Here is a 26,507-nt window from a genome sequence, read left to right as displayed (position 1 = left end):
ATCCGATTTTGAATACATGTCTTTTTCGTTTCTATGCAACGAGACACTGAGTTTACAAATGGCCGACATATAGTAAAGACCATCACAAAAATATTTTTCAAAATAAACTCTTCCTTATCTGTAATCCTGGTAAAACTACAGTACTCAAAATGGCAGTCAGTCTTGAAGAATATTTTAGAACAACGTTTGAAGACAAACTGTTGGTGTAAGTACTTTGTATGCTTTGCAAATTGTGTATGCTTTGCAAACTAAATGTGCTAGCGGCTAGATTGCACTTTACCGGTACGCAGTTGTTTACCACTATCGACAAAGCGGGGGTTTGGGGGCAGTAGCCTCGGATACTTATGAAATATATTAGTAAAAGGATTATTAGGTGTTGCGTTAGTTGTTATGTGTTAAGGGTTAGTGTACGCTGTTTGGCGTTTAGTGTTGCGTACCGGTAAAGTGCAATTGCCCCGTGCTAGCTTCTACCTTATTTTTATGTGCTTTACATGTATTTGTTTCAGAAATCCAAGTTATTGTGCATTGTCTATCGGTGACTAAATGTGATGTTTTATGTATATATGCTTATAATGTGTTAAATGTCTAGTAACAACGCTGTATTATATATTTTTTCTGTACTTGAAATATTTGTTTAAACCTCTTATTTATTTCACAAAAAAATTATTGGATTTTTTAAAACATTTTCTTAATTAATCTGACTTTTAAGCAGACAAATCTAATCTTTTTAAATTAACGTATCCAGGCTTCCTGAAAAGGCCGGACCGCCGTTCTTGTCCGGCACAATTCTTTACGTCCGGCGAAGTTTCTTATATCGCCAGTCCTTGTGACAGGCAAAATATTTTATGACTAAATACCGAAAAGTCAAATACTTGCCAAAAAAACGAAAACGCCCCATTAAAATCACTATTTTCGTTTATTTCTAGCCCTTTTGTGATTAAGAACACTAATGCGTCACTAGTTCTTAAGAGTGCTGTCCCTTTATTGTTTTTTCGACAACGTCAATTTCATTGGTCTGACATATTACTGTGCCATATCAAAACAATCAATATGAAGCGAAACTGTAAACATTTAAACGGGATTATGGAAACATCACAGTTTACTTCGGAACCAATAATGCACATGAGCAGAGACTTGTTGAAATCTGCGAGTTAAACATGTGAGTTAAACATGATTCTTTTCAATCCCCTGAACATCTTCATATATTAAGCATTTTTAATCCGCTGAAAATCTTCGTAAACTAAGCATGTTGATGTGAGCCCTTCTTGTCCCCAGACATAAATCTGATAAAATAGCCTATTACATGCATCCGATCCCTATAAAAATATATATTTTCCTTTGAGTCTGACTAGAATTTAAGCTGTTGTACATCACACACTGTAATCACTAGAACACGCAAGTGTTTTGTTTTACTTTATCAAGTGTACTTATACCCAGGCTGCACATTGCAATAAATATGAGTTAAACTTTACTTAATTATTCAATTATAAACTCATGCTGTTCGGTCAGGTGAATTTTTTGTCGGACAGGCTAACATTTTCATCAGCCTGTCCGGTTGACAGGCATTTTTGGGGACTTTTCAGGAAGCCTGCATATCTGATGTTATAATGATGTTATAATAGCATTCTATATATTTTATGTATATTTGCCTTATTTAATTACAAATTGGTTTCAGTCTTTCAGCTTTTATACACTTGTTATCTTTATTCATCATCTTTTATAGTCGGTTGAACAAGCTGCCTAGCTTATGTTTGTTGTTTTATTCACTTGCTGACTTTAAATAAATCTTATCTTATCTTATCAGTATCTTATCTTAGTACTCTTGGAAAAGTCTAGTCAATTTTATGAAAGGAATAAATACCTTATGTACGAAGTAGTGTCTGCGATTAAAAGTCGTTCAGTATTTTCAACAACAGACTCAACCAACTGTGTGATAATGATGCTCAGTACATGTTCATAAATGATACTCAGTACTTGTTCTAACCAGTGTCATATCTCAATCAAGGTATTGGATGTATGGTGTACCAACTATCACTAGATATTAAGAAAGGTGGGGTCACTTAGTTTTGTCTCTATTAAAAATTGTCATTATTTTGCAAATTGGTTGCCCACGATTCTGACTCTTTTTAATATAATTGTTGCAAATAAACAGCATAAATTGCATGCATATGATTAAAACTTACCTTTACAGTTGATATTTGTAGGAGCTTTTCTAGTTATAAGCCACATTTAAGATTTGAACACACCCCGGTATATGAAATAATGTTAATTGTTGTCAACATAGTAATAGTTTTGTAGTGTTGCGAAAACATGTTTTACAATGTAAAAATAATACCTTACTTGATAAAAATAATACCTTACACGTGGATTGCAAAATCCTCCTTGACCAGTTAAGATCTGACTTTGTTGGTATTACAAATATCTGTCCTTTATTATCCCCACGCTCCGAATTGGGGATTATGTGGTTATCTCTGCCGTCTGTCCGTCCTGGCCACTATCTCCTCCTACACTATTAGTTCTAGAACCTTGTAACTTAAACAAATGGTAGCTATGAGCATATGTGCGACAGTGCACTATTTGGAATTTTGATCTGACCCCTGGGTCAAAAGTTGCGGTGTGGGGATATATGTCGGCCGCGGCCGCACCATTTCTAGTTCATGATTAGATGCAAAATGCTTTTCATTGATAATTTAGCAAAAAAGTGGTTAATTGACATGGAAGGCATGTCAATGCAATAATCTAAGGACCTAGATATGATGTCAAGCGTTAGAATCTTTGGTAAATTATGTGGAGTAAGATGAAATAATTTTTGGTAAATAAAAATAAATCAATAAATTGTATTACTACTATGTTGTTGTTTTTTCTAAAAAGAAGCTTACATTACACAAATAATAGAACAAGGTGTTAAGAAAATATTTGTTCAAGTTGTAAACATATAAAGCATTGTTGTTGTTCTTATTGATAATGATTTATGTTAATATTGCAAGATGATTAATTTGCAGTAAGATGCCTGAGCGGGAGGATGATCATCTTACACCAGCAACACGGCTACTGGAAAAGAGACGAGAAATGGCGGAGGTTGAACAAGCCCTTGCAGCACAGAAAGAGGTTTGTACATTTTATGAGTAACATGCATAGGTTGTAGTATTGCTCCAATCACACATGCAGGGCATGAAAGGCTTAATTTACTGACCCGTCTGCAAATACTATGACCACATTTTGGCTCACTGCAGATTAATAAAGGACAAAATTAAAGTGTTTATGATTTTCCATACGATAGCTGTCAAATAAAAAGCTTAAAAGTGTCCTGTGTTTGACTGATTAAATTTATTTATAAAAGTTAACCAAGTCTTAATAGCAAAGTTAATTTATTTATGGTTACAGTTATTATTTAAACTGTTTATGCTTGTATTTATAGGAATTTCAAATGAAAATGGAAAGTTTGCAGCAACGAAGAGAAGAGCTGGAGCGAAAAGAATGTCTACTAAAAAAGAATCTCCTTCAGTTTGACAAATTTTTAAAGGTTCAACATTGCTGCATTAGTTAAAATAATTTAATTTGAGTTGCATTATAATAAAAAATATGTTGGATAAACTGAACATGCACAGTATTTTACCATTGATTTTTAGCTCGGCTGTTTTCGGAGAAAACCCCGAGGTATTGTCATAGCCAGCATGTCCATGTCTGCCGTCGTCCGCAAAACCTTAACATTTTGTTAAGGTTTTGAACATTGGCTCTTAAATCAAAGCGCTTCAACCTACATCTTTAAAACTTCATATGTAGCTGCACCTTGATGAGTGCTACACGCCACAACCATTTTTTGGTCGCTAGGTCAAAGGTCAAGGTCATTGTGATCTAAAAACAAAACAACAAAAAAACAAATCTGACAAGCTTTCGCAGCCAAGCGTGGCACCTGTAATGCGGTGCTCTTGTTAAGCTCACCTGAGCACAACATGCTCATGGTGAGCTTTTGTGATCCCCTTTTGTCCGTCGTGCGCCGTCAACATTTGCCTTGTGAACACTCCAGAGGCCACATTTATTGTCTGATCTTCATGAAACTTGGTCAGAATATTTGTCCTAATGATACCTCGACTGAGTTCGAAACTGGGTCATGCTGGGTCAAAAACTAGGTCACTAGGTTAAAAAAAAAGAAAAACCTTGTGAACACTGTAGAAGTCACATTTGATGCCCAATGTTCATGTAACTTTGTCAAAATGTTTGTCTAAATGATATTTTGGTTGAGTTCAAAATGGTTCCAGTCCGTTGAAAAACATGGTCGCCAGGGGGCGGGGCAGTATTACTTATATGGCTATAGAGAAACCTTGCGAACACTCTAGAAGTCACAATTTTTGCCTAATCATCATGAAACTTGGTCAAAACATTGGTTTCATTGATATCTTGGACTAGTTCTAAAATGGTCTAGATCGGTGAAAAAACATGGCCGCCAGGGGGCGGGGCAGTTTTCTCTCCATATACCGGTATATATAGTGAAAACATGTGAACACTCTAGAAGTCACATTTTTGGTCCAATCTTCATGAAATTTGGTCAGAACATGTGTTTTCTGGATAGGACTGTTGAGCTTGAAAATGGTTTGGATCGGTAAAAAAGCATGGCATCCAGGGGGGGGGGGGGTCATTTTCCTTATATTTATATTGTAAAAAAAGCTTGTGAACACTCTAGAAGTCACATTTTTTGCCTAATCATCATAAAAAAATTCTAAACATCAATTTTATAGATATCTCGGACGAGTTCGAAAATGGTCATGATGGGTGGAAAAACATGGCTGCCAGGGGGTGGGGCAGTTTTCTCTATATGTATATAGTGAAAACATGTGAACAGTCTGTTAAAGAAAGATAACCTGTACATGCATACTTTCTAAAAGTTAACTCCCTTGTTAAAACCTTGTTAACACTCTAGAGGCCACATTTATTGTCCAATCTTCATAAAATTTGGTCAGAAGATTGGTCTCAATGATATCTTGGATGAGTTAGAAAATGGTTTTATTTGCTTGAAAAAATTGGCTGCAAAGGGGCGGGGCATTTATCCTTATATGGCTATATATGGCTATAGTAAAACCTTGTTAACACTCTAGAGGCCACATTTATTGTCCAATCTTCATGAAATTTGGTCAGAAGATTGGTCTCAATGATATCTTGAATGAGTTTGAAAATGGTTACTTTTGCTTGAACAACATGCCTGTCAAGGGGCGGGGCATTTTTCCTTATATGGCTATATATGGCTATAGTAAAATCTTGTTAACACTCTAGAGGCCACATTTATTGTCCTATCTTCATGAAACATTGTCAGAAGATTCATCCCAATAATATCTTGGAAGAGTTAAAAAATGATGCTGGTTGGTTGAAAAACATGGCCGCCAGGGGGCGGGGCATTTTTCCTTATATGGCTATAGTAGAACCTTGTTAACACTCTATAGAGGCCACATTTATTTTCCGATCTTCATGAAACTTGGTCTGAAGATTTTTCCCAAGTATATCTTGGATGTGTTCAAAAATAGTTTGGGTTGCTTAAGAAACATGGCCACCAGGGGGCGGGGCATTTTCCTTATATGGCTATACACGTATATGGCTGTAGTAAAACCTTGTTTACACTCTAGAGGCCACATTTATTGTCCAATCTTCATGAAATTTAGTCAGAAGATTGGTCTCAATGATATCTGGGATGAGTTCAAAAATGGTTATGTTTGCTTGTAAAACATTGCTGCCAAGGGGCAGGGCATTTTTCCTTATAGGCTATATATGGCTATAGTAAAATCTTGTTAACACTCTAGAGGCCACATTTATTGTCCAATCTTCATGAAACTTGGTCAGAAGATTCATCCCAATAATATCTTGGACGAGTTTAAAAATGATGCCGGTTGGTTGAAAAACATTGCCGCCAGGGGGCGGGGCATTTTTCCTTCTATGGCTATAGTAAAACCTTGTTAACACTCTAGAGGCCACATTTATTTTCCTATTTTTATGAAACTTGGTCAGAAGATTTGTCCCAATGATATCTTGGATGAGTTTGAAAATGGTTTCGGTTGCTTTAAAACATGGCCACCAGGGGGCGGGGCATTTTTCCTAATATGGCTTTATATTGCTTTAGTAAAACCTTATTAACACTCTATAGGCCACATTTATTGTCCGATCATCATGAAACTTGGTCAGACGATTTGTCCCAATGATATCTTGGATAAGTTCGAAAATGGTTCCGGTTGGTGGAAAAAACATGGCCGCCAAGGGGGCGTGGCATTTTTCCTTATATGGCTATAGTAAAACACTTTAGAAGCCATATTTATTGTATGATCATCATGAAACTTTGTCAGAAGATTTGTCCCAATGATATCTTGGACAAGTTTGAAAATGGTTCCAGTGCTTGAAAAACATGGCCACCAGTGGGCGGGGCATTTTTCCTTTTATGGACTTATGAATCTTCATGAAACTTTGTCAGTATATTTGTTTAAATGATATCTTGGATGTGTTTGAAATGGTTCTGGTCTGTTGAAAAACATGGCTGCCAGGGTGTTCACTAGTCATGAAAGTTGGTAAGAACATTTTGTTCTAATGACATCTTGGGCTGCACAGAACAGGTCAGTTCCTTTGAATCTCAGGTGAGCGACTTTGGGCCTTTTAGGCCCTCTTGTTTCGTTTTTATGGTATCATTTTATTGTATGTATCATCATTCTATGCATTTAGATATGAATTTAAATTTTACAGTTTGAATTGAATGCCATACAAATTAAATTGGTCAAGTGAAGTCGGAATCTTTACTTACGTAAACAAATATTATTTTACTTTTCTGTGGACACAATCAGGATTTAAGTATCAAAATTCAATGGTTACTTTATCATGATGCTTATTATTTTCAATTTCATAAATTAAATACATAAAGCTGTAATAGGTATAATATTGACTGATAAAACAGTGTTTTAGTTCATAAATGGATTAAGTCTTTTAGCATGAATGGCTCAAAGTGAGCTATTGTGATCACCTTAAGTCTGGCAATGTGTGTCATCATAGAATTAGAGCGTAACTACATGTATGTTCTTTTATTAAAGCTTTATGAAAGTTAGTCAGAGTGTCTAGACAATATCTAGGCTGAATCGGAATCTGGGTCATGTGCGTCAAAACACTAGATCAAAAGGTCAAATCTTAGAAAAAAATTATTTCCATTCTAGAAAAAACATTTATGACTCAATCTGGATGAAACTTGGTCAGCATGTTTACCTTGACATTTTCTAGGTTGAGGTCAAGTCTGGGTCATGTTTGTTTAAAGACTAGGTTACCAAGACAAATCTAAGAAAAACGTTGTTACCACTCTTGAGGCCACATATATGACTTAATCTTGATACGACTTGGTCAGAATGTTTATCTTGATAATATCTCTGCAGAATTTGAATCTGGGTAACATGTTACTGTACAATTGGTTACTAGGTCAAATCTTATAAAATCCTAGTTACCTCTCTAGAGGCTACATAAATGAATCAATCCTAATTTCACGTACATTATCAAAATGCTTAAACTGAAAATATCTAGAGCAATCTCGGTCAAGTGCATCTAACAACTATAGGTCATCAGGTCAAATCTTAGAAAAAACTTAAAAGGCTATATTTTTGACTCTGTTGTAATGATACTTGGTCATAATGTTCATTTTAATAATATGTGTCTTGTTCTGTGAAAATTTGGCAAAATGAATGCACGTAAAGTGTCGTCCCAGATTAGCCTGTGCAGTCCACACAGGCTAATCAGGGACAACACTTTCTGCTTTAATGGTATTTTTCGTTTAAAGGAAATCCCTTTTTATCAAAATCTAATTTAAGCGGAAAGTGTCATCCCTGATTAGCCTGTGCGGACTGCACAGGCTAATCTGGGATGACACTTTAGGCACATGCTTTAAGCCCAGTTTTCTCAGAACAAGGCTCATATCAAAGCCATGCATGAATCTGGGTCAAGTGGGGTCAAAAACTGGATCACCAATCACATCTTCAACAGTATGTTTCAGTGAAATCATATGAGTGCTTGAGGGCCATTATAGCCATCTTTTTTTAGGACAATGATTCCAAGAAGGCTAGAGCTGTGAAAAAGGCAAACGATGAAAGAGAAATGAAGAGACAGAAGGAAAAAGAGATTGAAAAGTAACTCCTGTTAGACTTTAAATTAAATGTTTAATGATTTTGTTGAAAAGAAGCACAGTTAGTCTTTATATATAAAGGCTTTATATATGTTTTGAAGCGTAACATTTTCGACAACATTTAATTTAGAAAAAATTCCTACATTTAACACATCTGTTTTTTGTGAATGTCAGTTGATAGACAATAGTCTTTCTTTGAATGAACCTTCAGGTTAGATATAGACACCAAAGAACTCGAAACCAACAAAAAAAAGTTGCTCAGAAAACTGGAAAACTACAAGGTGTTTCACAAGTATATGGAAAAGACGCTGGAGAGAGGAGAGGAGTTCCATGAGATGAGAGATGTTATTGCTAGATATGACACACTCACTGCTACACATGAGGTTTTTTATTTTTCAGCTCATTTTAGAGAGCTCAATAAAGCAATAATAATTGTCAAGTCTAGTGTGTAGTTGCATCAGAGCTTGTCTCGGCTGTTACTTTGTAAATCCCCATGTTATTGTAAAAAAATCTTCTACAAATTATCCCCCACAAAAGATAATGAGTAAATTGTGTCAAACAACTATCTCCCTACTTCCATGGTCAATGTCACTCTTAGAGGTCTTAATACAAATTGTGTTGGAAGAAAGATTGCATAGACTGTTAAGTTGTCATTCATAATGCAATTTTAAAATAATTAATTACAAATGTTTACCATGAGAAGATAACATGTTATGTTTAAAAACTCTCTGCTAACATTTAAGGTGAAGGTTACACTTTAAGGTCACAGATTAAATCTTGTCATAAAATAGTATTTCCAGACTGGCAATTCATCATTCATCAATTGATTTAAAATAGATTAGTACATAATTATGTTCGCTATGTCCAGACATCATGCCACATATAACAATCGTCTCCTTACCTTTAAGGTCAACATCACATTTAAAGGTCAAAGGTTTGAATTGATCATGCAACAATTTTCCAGATTGCAACTACAATATTCATCATGCAATCTTAAAATAATTTATTAAAAATGTTCACCAGGTGGAAACTGAATCCTGCTTAAGGTCTAACTTAGAGGTCATAGGTCAGAATTACCCAGCTTGTCCAGACAGCAACTTAGCAATATTTATCATGCATCTTAATTATAAAATATCGTCTACAAATATTCACTATGTGTAGATGGCTTGTTGCCTATACATCCTTTCTCTTAATTTAATGTCACTTTTAGGTAAAACTTTCCATTAAGTCATACTATGTAGAACAGTTTGTCTGGACTGTTACTTCATCATTAAGCATGCAATTAAACAAAATTGTCATTACATAAGTCCCGTGCCCCTATTGGCAAAGGTCAAGGTTGCACTAAAGGTTAAAAGTAAAACATGTACATGGTCACTTTATTAAATTACAATAAAAACATGTTTATATTATTGATTAGTATGTCCTAAGTACACCACATCCTGCATTGTACAGTGTATCAAGTTCTACAATGTTTTGAACTCTGAGAGTGTCAATTTTATTAATGATTAATTAAATGAATACTTGTTTGATGCAGTACATTATTTGCTTCTTAGTGTGTTACTTATTAAGTATGGACATAATACGGATTTGAATCTGATGCATGAATTAAACAATATATTGTATATGTTAATTTATTAATTTTACGTATTCTCTTTGTGTTGTATAGTAATAGTATCATTGTTTGTATTTAGGACTTACTGAAAAGTGAGCAGAAAAATCAGGATGTCATAGAAAAACATAGGCAAAACCTTATGAAGTATATAGAGGTAAGATATTTCCTTTACAAAATCAAGTATTCTCGTAAATATTAGTGTACTAGTTAAATGAGGAATGAACTCATGTTCTCTGTATTCAGTATTACACTGCAGTGAGAATAAGACATTTATAATCTGGTCTTTCAGGAATTTTCAGTGCACCTTTAACTAAAAGATAAATAAATGGGGAATAAACAACAGTGAAAGTACTTTATGATATTTCCTCAAATGAAAAAAATTGCACATATACTTCATCTGTTCATGACAACATGGTACATGGACTACATCAGTTTATAACTTTTCATACATATAACATTCTCACAAAAATCATATATTAGTAAAAATGCATAAACAAAATTGTAGTTAATTTGTTGCATGAGTATTTATGTGTATTTATTGTCCCCTACCGGTTTCACCGGAGGGGACTTATAGTTTGCGCTCTGTGTGTCCGTCTGTCCGTCAGTCCGTCGGTCTGTCAGTCTGTCACACTTTTCTGGATCCTGCAATAACTTTAAATGTTCTTCATGTTTTTTCATGAAACTTGAAACATGGACAGATGGCAATATGGAGATTATGCAAGTCATTTCATTTTGATCCTACGTCAAGAATTCTGGTTGCTATGGCAACAAATAGACTAGAAATACTGCTGAAAATGGTGGATCCTGCACACTTTTCTGGATCCTGCGATAACTTTAAAAGTTCTTAATATTTTTTCATGAAACTTGCAACATGGATAGATGACAATATGGACATTATGCACGTCATTCAATTTTGTTCCTACATCAAAAATTCTGGTTGCTATGGCAACCAAAAAAAATAAAAAAAATCTGAAAATGGTGGAATTTCTGACAATGGTGGAGCCAGTAGGGGACCATATTGCTTGACAATAGCCTTGTTATTGCTGTATTGTTATTTTGATGATAAGCTGTATATGCTTAAGTCCTAAATATCTGTTCTGTTCTGTTCATAACAACATGGAACATGTTCTATATTATGTTATCACAACATTGTTCATGTACAACTATACATGGTAAAATACGGTAATAACAACATTTATATGCGCTACATCAGTTAATATTGACATGGTACATGCATTACATTGAGTCATAACAACATGGTTAATGTACTACTTCAGTTCGCTACAAGATGGTACATCATAATATGTGCAATAAGTGATAACGATATGGTTATATACAACATTAAGTGATAATAACATGGTACATCTTCTTCATCAGTTCATATTGGCAGGGTACATGTACTACATTTAGTCATGACACTATCCAATCCTTGCAAAAGACATATGGTATTATTCCCCAAACTGTCCGACTTGTGTCAGACAAAAAATTAAATATAAATTTGTTTGGGTTGAAAATGAAAACAAAACTAGGAAAATGTAAACAAATTCGGACTTGTTTATGTTTATTTGACTTTGATAGATTATTTAACTTAAAATAAAAAGTATTTTACCAACCAATTTTCGCTAGTGGGGTAACAAACTCCTAGCGTGATCCTTTGATTTAGTCAAATATTGCTTTTTGTTTTGTTTTGGGTTTTTTCACTGCCATCTCATAGTTTTATCTTGTGTAAACATTATAGTACTTGTGTAACTTGTGGTAATGTTTTTTTATTGCCAAATAATATTTTTATCTTGGGTAAACAGAGGGAGTACTAGTGAAACTTGTCGTGCTTTTTATATTTTCAATTCATATTTTAATCTTGTGTGAACAGCAAGAGTACTAGTGTTTTATATTGCCGTTTAAAATTACATGTAATGTATAAAAGATCACAAAGCTTTCCTCACTTTTTATTGAAAGTTTTACCATATATTTTCATAGAACAGGTTTAAATATTTATTATTTTATTAGCTCATCTATTTATTTTTTTTAAATTATGAGCTATTGTCATCACCTTGGAGTCGGCGTCTGCGTCGGCGTGGGCGTCCGGTTAAGTTTTGCGTTTAGGTACACTTTTCTCATAAAGTATCAATGCTATTGCATTCAAACTTGCAATCACTTACTAACTATCGTAAGGGGACTGTGCATGCAAAGTTATGTAACTCTGACTGGCATTTTGACGGAATTATGTGCCCTTTTTATACTTAGAAAATTGAAAATTTGGTTAAGTTTTGTGTTTAGGTCCAATTTTTCCTTAAGTATCAAAGCCATTGCTTTCATACTTGCAACACCTACTAACTATCGCAAGGGGACTGTGCAGGCAAAGTTATGTAACTCTGACTGGCATTTTGACAGAATTATGTGCCCTTTTTATACTTAGAAAATTGAAAATTTGGTTAAGTTTCGTGTTTAGGTCCACTTTTTTCCTAAAGTATTAAAGCCATTGCTTTCATACTTGCAACACTTACTAACTATCATAAGGGGACTGTGCAGGCAAAGTAATGTAACTCTGACTGGCATTTTGACGGAATTATGGGCCCTTTATATTTGAAAATTTGATTCAGTTTTGGGTTTTGGTCCACTTTACCCCTAAAGTATCATAGATATTGCTTTCATACTTGGAACACTTGCAAACTATCATAAGGGGACAGTAAAGGACAAGTTGCATAACTCTGGTTGTCATTTTTACCAAATTATGGCCCTTTTTTGACTTAGTAACTTTGAATATATGGATACATTTTGTGTTTAGATTCACTTCATTTCTAGAGTATCAAGGCTATTGCTTTTAAACTTTAAATACTTTCATGCTATCATGAGGGTACTGTACCCGTCAAGTTGAATTTTACCTTGACCTTTGAATGACCTTGACTCTCAAGGTCAATTTATTAAATTTTGCTAAAATTGCCATAGCTTCTTTATTTATGATTAGATTCGATTGATACTTTGACAAAAACAACTCTTACCTGACATACCACAATTGACTCTGTCCAAACCATCCCCCACGCCCCCCCTCTCGAATCCCCTCTCAATCCCCCCCCATTTTTTTTTTTTTAAATTAAAGATCATCTAATAAATGACCACCACACCCTCACACTATAACCCCCACCCCCACCCCAAAAAAATAATTTTTATGCCCTCGGTAGGGTGGCATATAGCAGTTGAACTGTCCGTCAGTATGTCAGTCCGAAAAAAACTTTAACATTGGCCATAACACTTTCACTTTTTAAGATAGCAACTTGATATTTGGCATACATGTGTTTCTCATGGAGCTGCACATTTTGAGTGGTGAAAGGTCAAGGTCATCCTTCAAGGTCAAATGTCAAATTTATGGTGTCTGTCCGTCCGAAAACTTTAACATTGGCCATAACTTTTTCAATATTGAAGATAGCAACTTGATATTTGGCATGCATGTGTATCTCATGGAGCTGAACATTTTGAGTGGTGAAAGGTGAAGGTGAAGGTCATTCTTCAAGGTCAAATGTCAAATATATGGCGTCTGTCCGTCCGAAAACTTTAACATTGGCCATAACTTTTTTAATATTGAAGATAGCAACTTGATATTTGGCATGCATGTGCATCTCATGAAGCTGCACATTTTAAGTGATGGAAGTTCAAGGTCCAGGTCATCCTTCAAGGTCATCCTTCAAGGTAAAAAAAATAAATTCAAAGTGGCGTTCTCATGAAGCTGCATATTTTGAGTGTTGGAAGTTCAAGGTCATCCTTCAAGGTCAAGGTCATCCTTCAAGGTCAAAGGTCATAAAACAAATCAAAAATGTCAAAGCGGCATTATCATGAAGCTGCACATTTTGAGTGGTGGAAGGTCAAGGTCATTCTCCAAGGTCAAAGGTCATAAAACAAATAAAATATTTCAAAGCGGACGTTCTCATAAAGCTGCACATTTTGAGTGGTGGAAGTTCAAGGTCAAGGTCATCCTTCAAGGTCAAGGTCATCCTTCAAGGTCAAATGTCAAAAAGAAATAAAAGAAAATAAAAGCGGCGTTTTCATGAAGCTGCACATTTTGAGTGGTGGAAGTTCAAGGTCAATGTCATTCTTCAAGGTCAAGGTCATCTTTCAAGGTCAAAGATAAAAAAATAATATTTCAAACCGGCGTTATCATGAAGCTGCACATTTTGAGTGGTGGAAGTTCAAGGTCATCCTTCAAGGTCAAGGTCATCCTTCAAGGTCAAAGGTCAAAAAAATAATATTTCAAAGCGGCCTTCTCATAAAGCTGCACATTTTGAGTGGTGGAAGTTCAAGGTCAAGGTCATCCTTCAAGGTCAAAGGTAAAAAAAAAAAAATTAATAATTTCAAAGCGGCGCAATAGGGGGCATTGTGTTTCTGACAAACACATTTCTTGTTTTTTTTCAAAATGGTTAAAAAACACAAATATTTATTTTATTATGCCCCCCTTCGAAGAAGAGGGGGTATATTGCTTTGCTCATGTCGGTCTGTCGGTCGGTCGGTCTGTCTGTCCGTCCACCAGGTGGTTGTCAGATGATAACTCAAAAACGCTTGGGACTAGGATCATGAAACTTCATAAGTACATTGATCATGACTCGCAGATGACCCCTATTGATTTTGAGGTCACTAGGTCAAAGGTCAAGGTCATGGTGACCCGAAATAGTAAAATGGTTTCCGGATGATAACTCAAGAACGCATACACCTAGGATCATGAAACTTCATGGGTAGATTGATCATGACTGGCAGATGACCCCTATTGATTTTGAGGTCACTAAGTCAAAGGTCAAGGTCACGGTGACCCGAAATAGTAAAATGGTTTCCGGATGATAACTCAAGAACGCATATGCCTAGGATCATGAAACTTCATGGGTAGATTGATCATGACTCGCAGATGACCCCTATTGATTTTGAGGTCACAAGGTCAAAGGTCAAGGTCACGGTGACCCAAAATAGTAAAATGATTTTCTGATGATAACTCAAGAACGCTTTTGCCTAGGATCATGACACTTCATAGGTACATTGATCGTGACTCCCAGATGACCCCTATTGATTTTCAGGTCACTAGGTCAAAGGTCAAGGTCACAGTGACAAAAAACGTATTCACACAATGGCTGCCACTACAACGGACAGCCCATATGGGGGGCATGCATGTTTTACAAACAGCCCTTGTTTTTGAAATACCGTCCAACCATCCAACCCAAGAATCCCCCCCCAAAAAAATTTTTTTTTTTTTCATTTTTTTTGCTTTTTTGGAAGATAATGTAATGAATGACCACACCCCCACACAATACACCCCTCTCCACTCCACCCCTCCATCCTTTGTGATTGAAAATGAGATAGGTCCCTACACCTTTAAAAAGAAAAATAGATGAGCGGTCTGTACCCGCAAGGCGGTGCTCTTGTTGTATTTGGAATTGTTAAACATTGTTAACGTTATAATACAAATAATGAGCTAAATAACAGTTTTTTCTATTGTTTGATGAAAGAAAAACAAGGTCCGATAAAATCTGGTGAGTTCCAGGAAATTTTATAAGTTATCAGTCCTTATGTCCGGTAATATATTTTTTCTTTCGCATGGGTTGATATGGTACATTTACTCCATCAGTTCATAGCAACATGGTACATGAACTACATTTAATGGTAGTGACATGGTACATGTACTGCATCAGTTCATAGCAACATGGTACATGAACTACATTTAATGGTAGTGACATGGTACATGCACTGCATCATTTCATAAGGACATAGTCACATGCACTATCATGGGCCACAGCAACATGGTACATGTATGTAACTAAGTCACAAAGACATGGTATGTGTGCTTCATCAGTTCAAAACAACATGATACATGCACTTGATTCAGTCATAACGACATGGTATTTGTATTGCATTAAGTCAGAAAAACATGGTACATGTTCTACATCAGTTTGTAACAACATGGTAAATGTACAACAATAAGTCACAAGTACACGGTACATGTTCTACATTAGTTTGTAACATGGTAAATGTACAACATTAAGTCACAAGGACATGGTACATGTTCTACATTAGTTCCTAACAACATGGTCAATGTACAACATTAAGTCACAAGGACACGGTACATGTTCTACATTAGTTTGTAACAACATGGTTAATGTACAACACTATGTCACAAGGACACGGTACATGTTCTACATTAGTTCCTAACAACATGGTAAATGTACAACATTAAGTCACAAGGACATGGTACATGTTCTACAATAGTTCGTTTCAACATGGTAAATGTACAACATTAAGTCACAAGGACACTGTACATGTTCTACATTAGTTCGTAACAACATGGTAAATGAACAACATTAAGTTACAAGGACACGGTACATGTTCTATATAAGTTTGTAACAACATGGTAAATGTACAACATTAAGTCACAAGGACATGGTACATGTTCTACATAAGTTCTCACAACATGGTAAATGTACAACATTAAGTCACAGGGACATGGTACATGTTCTACATTAGTTTGTAACAACATGGTTAATGTACAACATTAAGTCACAAGGACATGGTACATGTTCTACATAAGTTCGTAACAACATGGTAAATGTAAAACATTAAGTCACAAGGACATGGTACATGTTCTACATTAGTTCCTAACAACATGGTAAATGTACAAAATTAAGTCACAAGGACACAGTACATGTTCTACATTAGTTCGTAACAACATGGTAAATGTACAACATTAAGTCACAAGGGCACGGTACATGTTCTACATTAGTTTGTAACAACATGGTAAGTGTATAACATTAAGTCACAGGGACATGGTACTTGTATTCACAAAGTTGCAACAACATGGTACATGTATAACATAAATTCCAAAGTACTTTATGCCTTAACAACATTGAGCAACAGGTGTTACTGCTGTTAACTTTGCAGGAAAAAGACAACGAGATCCTGTCTTATAACAACCAGTTGTCGAGTCTGCAAACACGTCTTGATGTTGCACAGAGTGAGGCTGTGAAGTGGGAGTCACAGTGGACACACATTAAAAATACTGCAGCTAAGAAAACACTCGAACTGGGAAGAATTAAGATGTAAATTGCTTGATTATAATGTTATACTTGTATTAAATATGAAAAGATAGCGATTTTTGTCCCCTACCGGTTTCAACGGAGAGGACTTATGGTTTGCGCTCCGTCTGTCAGTCTGTCTGTCAGTCAGTCACACTTTTCTGGATCCTGCGATAACTTTAAAAGTTCTTAATATTTTTTCATGAAACTTGAAACATGGATAGATGGCAATATGGACATTTTGCATGTCATTTCAGTTTGTTCCTTCGTCAAAAATTCTGGTTTCTATGGCAACAAATAGACTAGAAATACTGCTGAAAATGGTGGTTTTCTGGATCCTACAATAACTTTTATTAAAGTTCTTAATATTTTTTTATGAAACTTAAAACGTGGATAGATGGCAATATGGACATTATGCACGTAATTTCATTTTGTTTCTACGTCAAAAGTTCTGGTTGCTATGGCAACAACAACAATTCTGACAACGGTGGAATTTCTGACAATAGTGGAGCCGGTAGGGGACTATATTGCTTGACAATAGTCTTGTTATGAATTGTTTAGGATATATTGATCCAATTTATTGAGATGTGATCTGTGTTACATGATCTATAAAAAACGTACTTTCAATCCATTAATTAGATTGGGTTTAAATTTGGGGCATGAAAAGCTCCATCATCATCTTGGTTACAATTTATTTTATTCTTATTTATAATTGTTTACAAATTGAATGATTCATATTCATACACACACACATATATATATGTATATCAAGGTTTTTGGGTGTAACCGTTGTACACACATCACTTTTCTGTTTGCAGGGCCACACATAACTTGTACCAGCTGGTTAAACGACACCAAAGGCAGGCTGCCCAAGCAGATGAAACACCAGAGCAGTTGACTCAGGTAGGTTATACTCTACCATATAATGTTGCGTGTGTGGTGAGTATTATGTGATAACGTCAAATGGGTTTATAGCCCTAGAGCGTCAGTTATACACAATGGATACGCTGTCAACTCAGCATTTGAGGCATTAGCGCAAAACTGTACTTAATTTGATATAACATAGTATAAATTACATCTTTTACTATATAGTGTTGCACTAAGCCATCAAATTATGTCACAAGCATGGCATAAAAAAAGGGATTAAAAGCAGGTATAGTTTGTTTAAGGACCGAAAATCAATAGTTACTTAATTCACTTAATTTAAAACAGAAATAATGCCAAGTATTATGTTGCATAAGCTTTCACAAACATGGTATTGTTGATATTAGGTATCATTGGCATAATATTATAATAAGTTTTACAAGCTTATTCAATATTGTTATTAAGTATTACTGGTGCAATGAATAAATATTCATTGAAATGATACTGATCAGGAAATGTAATATATTGTTTTATAAACCGTGTAACTGTTAAAGGGGCAAATTGATTATATATCTGCAATTTAATTTGAAGTTCATTTACAATTAATATTTTAAATTTAAAGGTGTTAATTTATGTTCACACTTTCGGGCATTTGAAAAATAATAGAAGTAGTTGAATGCATACAAATAAATTGTTTTAAACATGCTTTTTGCGGGAAGCACATGCTTGATTTTGGTTGGAGCATTTTTCTATTCAAGTAATGTAACAATTAAGTCACATTTGAATTGTTCATTTTTATTTATCTTATATTTTGTCTACTATGAGACAAATACAAGAAATTGTTAGAAATTGGTTGTCTTAAAAATATATATTTTCTGGAATGCAATCAATTTGTCCCAAGAATGGTTTTTCTTTTAATCAAAGTCACTTTTGTCTGAAAATACAGTTTTTGTTTGCATTTTATATAGTATTGATATTTATAATAGATTTGCAAAAGAAATATTATTGTTAGGAAATTGACTGTACTTTTGAATTGTGGTATATTAAAAAAAAACACACACACACATGTCAAAGTTGACTTTTTTAATGTATTGTGCTCACACAAAGCACTCACTTCTTAATTGATTTAAAGCTAGACATTCCTGTTAGATTAATTAAATACAATTTAAAATACAGAGCTTCATTGTTGAATGGATCCAATCTAGAAAATATACAATTGATCAAAATTGCACTCACAAAGCATACTGATAGTTGCGAACTTAGAGGGGAATATAAAACTGTACAAAACTCAGCTCCAACTGTCAAAATTGTATTTGACCTATCAACAATATAAAAATTTAACTTCAGTCAGCTTTTGATAGAAATATATATATATTATTTTCAGCGTGAAAAAGTCTTTATATTAAAAAAATAAATAATTATAACCTCCCTCCCCCCCCCCAAAAAAATAAATAATTTTTGATCATCTGTCAGTTTTTCTTTTGGTCAGTCCCCTTAAAATGAAATATGATTTGTGGAGCAAACTACTTCTATATTTTTCAAGCAATTTAATTGAACTTTACGTATGCCATCAACACTTGAACTTAACTGACCATAATGGCTGCATGAATATAAGTCTCTGGTGTCAGACTTATTCTAGTACATTATTTCCTTTCAAAACAACTACAATATTCGTTAAGCATCACATACACAAATATGCAATTTTAAGGAATATTCAACATAACAAATGTATAATTTTAATAACTGTAAGTTTATGAAGAGATTTCAGTAACTCATGCTGCTTATTCACAGTAGTCCATATATATATATATATATGTATATGAAGGAAAATCCAGTTTTAAACTCATTTTTAAACTCATTTTTGGAGACATTTATTAATAGACTTGTATTTGTAATTTTGAAAATACCTGCATGAACACGCCAGGTTTCATATGTTTTAACATTGATACCTGTAAATCCAAAGCAGCTTCATAATGAGCTTATATTTGTTTGGTTGTCATGTTTCATGTTGCATACTATTGCCATGCTATTGTCATGTGTATATTGTAACAGTGTACTATTGAGCCATTTCAGGTGGCCTTATGGCCCAACTTGCTGCAGTAACACTTACCCTTTGTCACTTTAAATATTCCCCACCAGCCCAGTGTCTTGCTTGTGTTGAAAATCCCTTCCTTGCTTGATGCTTTTGTCTTCCACAATGTATAAATATATAAATAAATATAATTTATGTATTCACTACAGATTTTATTATTCAAATTAAATTATCAATATGCTATTCATTTTTATACATTTGACAATATTTTGTGGAAAATCTTGTCTGTTTATAAAGCAAGTAAAAATACAATCTTAAGTGCTTGGTTAAAATTTAAAAATCATTAAATGCCAGTTTATTGATACAACTATTGATAATATAAAATACATTAGACAAGTCCAGCAAAGATAAACATCATTAAGTTTTTTCTTAGTTTATATTGTGGAAAGCATGCTTTTTTCCCATCTGGTATGCACTGTTGTCCATGTTAATATTTACATTCACATGTACACACTGCACTATTTTTTACATATATGGTGACACTTTGTCTAGAAGCTTGCCGCTTTATTATATTATTTTAGCAGCTTTGCAATTTCAGCTTCATTTCAACTTTAAGGCCCTTTATTCTATCCAATTGTATAAATTATTTTAAATTATAGAAGATAATGCTATTTATGGTGATTATAATTGATGAGGAGATTATCTTTAGCTGCTTTGAAAAAGTCATTTTACATGATATTCATATGATTTTTAGACTTAGATTAAGTATGGTATTCAGAAATTGGTATTAGGGGTAATTAAAATTCTTAACTGTGCAGCCTACAAATCAATAATATATAAAATAAATAACCTACAACTTAAACTTTATTAAATAACATTATGCTTAAGATAAACCCATGCAAACTGCAGCTCTTCTATGCTATCAGCATAATGATTTTGATTCTCCTACCTGTTCCTGATTTCTGTTATTCATTTAAGCATGAATAAACATGCTTATTGGATAACTTGATAGTTGTGTATTGGCAAATAGTGACATCTTTAAATTATTGTATATTACCATTTAGAGAGCACACCTATTGTCTAGCTAGTAGCTTTCACACTGTTTATTCAATCGGACCAGGATTTTTAGAGATATCTCACATTTATCTTCTTAATGTTTTTATATCTAGAGGTATATGCTCAGCTAATGTAAAACACTTAAGAGTCAGTTTCTCTGTCTGTATGTCCCTTCTTTCATCTGTCTGATTCGTCATGAAAACTGAAAAAGTGGGTTATTTAATTCAACTGTCTGGTCTTACTTGTTCAGTTATTTATCAGGTAGTAATAGTCTTTAAATTATAAACTAGTGTAATAGGAAATCTTTGTTTTAATGAGGTCTCCAAAATATAGATCAAACTAAGAGGTCTAAGTAAGTTTTTTAGAGTATGACAATCAGTCATTTTTTTGACTGTGGCAAATGGTTTCCATGCCAGGATTGAAGGATTTTCCTATATCTTGGCAAAAGTGTTGGACATTGGAAAGTCATGTTATGTCACTCATTGTCACAATAATTGCTTTCTATATTAATTAATTGGTCTTTTCTTGTTACAAGTATGAATGTAGTGCTTGAGCATTGTTTTTAGCATATTGAATAGTAGTGCTTGTGTTTGTGCAATATTTACGTATCACAAATGTATTGAAATACTGTATAGTTTTTTTATTATCATACTTTAGTTAGCCTCAGTTCAAGAGACACTTCATATAAAATAATTTTATTTCAAAAATCTGATGTCTATGTGATATAAATGTGTTTGTTGTAACACACTACTGATAGAATATTTTTTATACTTTGAAATGTCTCTGAACTTGAAACTGTTGTATATTGGAGCACAAGTTATAGTGTTATGTAAGCAATAGAATTGCATGCAGTTGCTAATAGCAAAATTAACCAGCACTTCCTACATTTTGTTATTGCACTTGCTAGCTACTTCTTTGTTCCACCTTAATTCTGCTAAATAAATAAAATCGTCCAAAGTAAGACGGCATGCTGTTTGTAAGAGGTTAGTATTTATTCTATATTGAATGCATATTAATGGTAATTTGTAAATTAAAGGTAGTTAATGATGTGTAATGTTCATTTGCTTACATAGATACATGTATGAGCTGTGACATTTGAAAATTGGTCTGTTGCCATAAGCGACCAGTGTAGCTCAAGACCAGCCTGTGCATCTGTGCAGTCTTGCTAGGGGCTGCCATGTCCACAAATGAGACCAGGAAACTTTATAGCCAACAGCATCGCTTCTGACCATGTTGCAAAATTGCAGAGGCTCAGGTCTGGAGCTTACTCTTGCCACATATGGTAGAAGACCCATTTTCACATGATGAGGCTTATTTGTTGTTGACCTTATGGTTGTTTATGATTAAGACATATGAAATTCATGCATTGATGTTGTGTCCTAATTGCTATACAAATCTGGGTAACCATGACAATGTTGTTTTTTTGTAAGCTTAATGAAAATCAGAATTCAAAGAGCACATTGCTAAAATAGACTAATTACTAATATTGAAAGTATTGATTATAAATATTTGATATATTATTATTATTATACAACCAGTATGATGACATTTTCATAACATTCTGAGACTGAATTGTAAAACTATTGTATCAATTAAACAAATATCATGCAGATTAAATTACTGTAGCATTTGTATAATTGACCTCAATAATGTATGTTAAATAAGACCTATATCCTATTTTTTGCTTTTCTTTGTCAATGCTGGCGTGGTGTTCAGATACAATAGGTTTGCGTTCAATCTTTAATACTCTATACGTTACACACTAAACATCACTGATTACTGAGGTGTGTTCTGCCCTGTGTGTTTCAGATCCAGATGTTCCTGGAGGATCTGAACGACATTGTGAGGGACCTGAAGCGTATGGACACCATGACTACCTCTATGGGCATCACCTCCTCCAGCTAGTCTGCCACAACCCCCTCCCCCTAGTTTCATGATACACTATACACATGACATTAACATTAAGCGTTTTTGTTTCAGTTGGTTAAATTTATTTACAAATAAAGATACCATCACAATCATTGCACCATGTTATGTATTTTTACCTGAGCATAGCTGGTTTCAGCTGAATGAAGATAGGTCATTTAAAAAGTGTTTGTACAATAGAAATTAGTTTTAGCCTGAACAATTTACATTTATGAAATATTTAACTTTATTATGCCACTCTTTGAAGAAGTAGGGGTATATTGTTTTGCTGGCTGTCTGGCAGTAGACCAGTCTGAATGTCGGTACACCAGTTCGTTTCCGATCAATAACTCTTCAACCAATTGACCGATTGGCTTGACACTTCACATGTGCATTGGCCTTTGACAGTAGATGACCCCTTTTTAGATTGGGGTCACTAGGTCTAAGGTAAAGGTCACTATCACATTAAGTGTGAAAATCGTTTCCAATCAACAAACTGTCGGATTGGCTTGATACTTCACATGTGCATTGGCCTTGGACAGTAGATGTCCCCTATCGAAATTTAGGTCACCACGTCAAAGGTCAAGGTCATTATTACACTAAGTGTGAAATTTGTTTCCGATCAATAACTCGTCAACCAATTGACTGATTGGCTTGATATTTCCCATGTGCATTGGCTTTGGAGGTAGAGGACCTGTATTTAAATTGGGGTCACTAAGTCAAAGGTCAAGGTCACTATAACACTTAAGTGTTAAAATCGTTTCGAATCAATAACTTGTCAACAAATTGACAGATTGGGTTGATACTTCACATGTGCATTTGCCTTGGACAGTATATAAACCCTATTGAATTAGAGGTCGCTATCTCAAAGGTCAAGTTCACTATCACACTGAGTGTGAAAATCTTTTCTGATCAATAACTCGTCAACTAATTGACAGATTGGCTTGATACATCACATGTGCATTGGCCTTGGACAGTAGATGACCCCTATCGAAATTTAGGTCACCACGTCAAAGGTCATGGTCACTATTACACTAAGTGTGAGAATTGTTTACCATCAATAACTCGTCAACCATTTGACTAATTGGCTTGATACTTCCCATGTGCATTGGTCTTGGACAGTAGAGGACCTGTATTGAAATTGGGGTCACTAGGTCAAAGGTCAAGGTCACTATTACACTAAGTGTTAAAATCGTTTCCAATCAATAACTTGTCAACAAATTGACAGATTGGCTTGATACTTCACATGTGCATTTGCCTTGGACAGTAATGACCCCTATTGAATTTGAGGTCACTATCTCAAAGGTCAAGGTCACTATCACACTAAGTGTGAAAATTGTTTCTGATCAATAACTCGTCAACTAATTGACATATTTGCTTGATACTTCACATGTGCTTTGGCCTTGCACAGTAGATGACCCCTATTGAAATTGAGGTAAAAGGTCAAGGTCACTATTACACTTAGTGTGAAAATTGTTTCCGATCAATAACTCGTCAACCAATTGACTGATTGGCTTGATATTTCACATGCGCATTGGCCTTGAACAGTAGATGACCCCTATTGAAATTGGGGTCACTATGTCAAAGGTCAAGGTCACTGTTACACACTAAGTGTGAAATTGTTTCTGATCAATAACTTGTCAACTGATTCACCGATTGGCTTAATACTTCTCATGTGCATTAGCTTTGGACAGTAGATGACCCCTTTTGAAATTGGGGTCACTAGGTCAAAGGTCATGGTCACTGGCACAATTTATGGGAAAAGTGTTTCTGATCAATAACTCGTCAACGAATTGACTGATTGGCTTCCATGCGCATTGGCTTTGGACAGTAGATGACTGCTATGGAAATTGGGGTCACTATGTCAAAGGTTAAGGTCACTTTCACAATAGGTGTGAAAATTGTTTTTGCGGAATAACTCATCCACAAATTGACCGATTGGCTTGATGCTTCACATGCCCATAGGCCTATGACAGTAGGTGACCCCTTTTGAAATTGGGGTCACTGGTTCAAAGCCCTGTTTGTGAGAGGGGCATATGTCTCCGACCGCAGAATACTTGTTATCTTATTATTGATAGGGTAAATACTAAAGAATTCATGGCTAGCAATCTGAGCAGGGTTGTTTTAGAACAAGAACTTGGCCGATATTAGGAACAAAGACACCACTTGTAAATTAGATTTTGAAAAATTTGAGAATTTATTTATTAATACTGCTGACAACACTTTTGTGAGACCTGTCATCATCCAATTGCAACAGTTTATCATGCCATTGCATCTACATCTCTACATGCTTCGTGACATTTCTGGCGGCCTATGCTTGCAGATCCAGTTATTCATACAGGACCTCAACCAGATCACCAATGAAATCAAGAGAATGGAGTTGTCTGGAACCTCGATTATCCCTCCTTCCTCAAGCTAAACATGCAGATCTTTTTGTTCTTGTAAATAGAACTGTGCATGCAAGTTGATGTAAGCTCTACATTGACTTGCATTGATGCTTACAGCCTGTATATCAGATCAAAATGTTGTAAATCACCCTTTTTGAAAGTTTAGGTTAATGTTTAAATTTATGTTGACAGAATGTTAAAGTTTGACCATATTCATGTTCTTATTATTAAAAGGTGGTAGGCAAAGCTAGCTTGTTTACACTATTTTTCAGTTTTGTTTCCAATCAATCAGGCTTGATGATAGTCAAGTCAATTTATTGACTTGACTATAGCTCAGTTTTTATGCCCCCGGATTGAAAGATCGGGGGTATATTGTTTTTGGCCTGTCTGTCATTGCATGTGTCCGTGTGTGTATCCCAAAACTTTAACCAAAACTTCAACCTTCTTCATAACGTTTGCAATATTGAACGTAGCAAACGTTTGCAATATTGAACGTAGCAACTTGATATTTGGCATGCATGTGTATCTCATGGAGCTGCACATTTTGAGTGGTGAAAGGTCAAGGTCATCCTTCAAGGTCAAAGGTAAAAAAAAAAGCGGCGCATTAGGGGGCATTGTGTTTCTGACAAAACATCTCTTGTTTTTATTTTACATTTCAAGGTATATATCTACAATATTGTATGCGTGCTTGATTCTGTATCATGCCAAGAACTATGTTTTGAATTATTTTTAGCATTTGATCATTGATTTCATATAATTTTGCTGTTATGTTATTATAACTGTTTAAAATATTTTTTAAATGTGATATGGCATATTCTGTAAATCTATTAATATAATTTCAAAATACATGCCAACTGGTAATCAGCAATAGTGTTGTGTTCTTGTAAAGATGTACCCACTGTATTTAATAATATATACAAGATAAGTATTGATGCCAGGGCCGTATCCAGGATTTTTTTACTGGGGGGGGGGGGCCCAACCGGGGAGGGTTTGGGAGGGGTCCCCCCTCCCTATATATATACTTCTTTTAATTTGGCACTTTGCAAGGTGAATTTTAATGTTTATAAAAACGTATTTTGTGATATGAATTAATGGAATATAACAAGTAAATCAGCACATTTCAGAAGTCTTAAGCTTTAAACATTGGTGTGAATTCACAACAATATTAAAAGCTTTAGATTTCCGAAACTTACAGGTTTAAACTGACGATTATCCACATCAACTCTCGTATTGCTTCCACCATTTTTTTCACAAATCAATAACGTCACAGGGTTTTTTTTAAATCTGATTTTTTTGGGAAAGACCTTGCCACTTTTGAGGAAAAAAATTGCTCGAAACGCCTAATTTTTTGGGGAAATAATCTAAGTCTTAAATAATCAATTTAACATATTTTACTGTTTTCAAACAAATTCAAGGAAAGAGATAATTTAATTATACAATATTTCTACACTGGATCAGGTTAACTTATAAAATGAGA

At 34.7% G+C, this 26,507-nt stretch overlaps 1 protein-coding gene across 2 annotated transcripts; it reads left to right on the top strand.

Moving 5' to 3' along the window:
* The first annotated feature begins 24 nt into the window (after positions 1 to 24).
* On the top strand, positions 25 to 25,898 carry LOC127841775 (coiled-coil domain-containing protein 42 homolog). Of its 2 annotated transcripts, none has more exons than XM_052370846.1 (9): positions 25 to 205; positions 3,003 to 3,108; positions 3,419 to 3,523; positions 8,050 to 8,135; positions 8,343 to 8,514; positions 9,823 to 9,897; positions 16,653 to 16,810; positions 17,605 to 17,689; positions 24,967 to 25,898. In XM_052370846.1, exons 1-9 carry the CDS (start codon positions 150 to 152, stop codon positions 25,060 to 25,062), a joined length of 939 nt encoding a protein of 312 aa, XP_052226806.1. In that variant the 5' UTR covers positions 25 to 149; the 3' UTR covers positions 25,063 to 25,898. The 2 variants fall into 2 exon arrangements, with proteins under 2 accessions (XP_052226806.1, XP_052226812.1); XM_052370852.1 differs by having other exon boundaries at positions 22,548 to 25,898.
* The last annotated feature ends 609 nt before the right edge of the window (positions 25,899 to 26,507 follow it).

This window comes from Dreissena polymorpha, chromosome 1, assembly GCF_020536995.1.
Source record: "Dreissena polymorpha isolate Duluth1 chromosome 1, UMN_Dpol_1.0, whole genome shotgun sequence".
Taxonomy (NCBI): domain Eukaryota; kingdom Metazoa; phylum Mollusca; class Bivalvia; order Myida; family Dreissenidae; genus Dreissena; species Dreissena polymorpha.
This window is presented reverse-complemented; position numbering and strand designations above follow the sequence as displayed.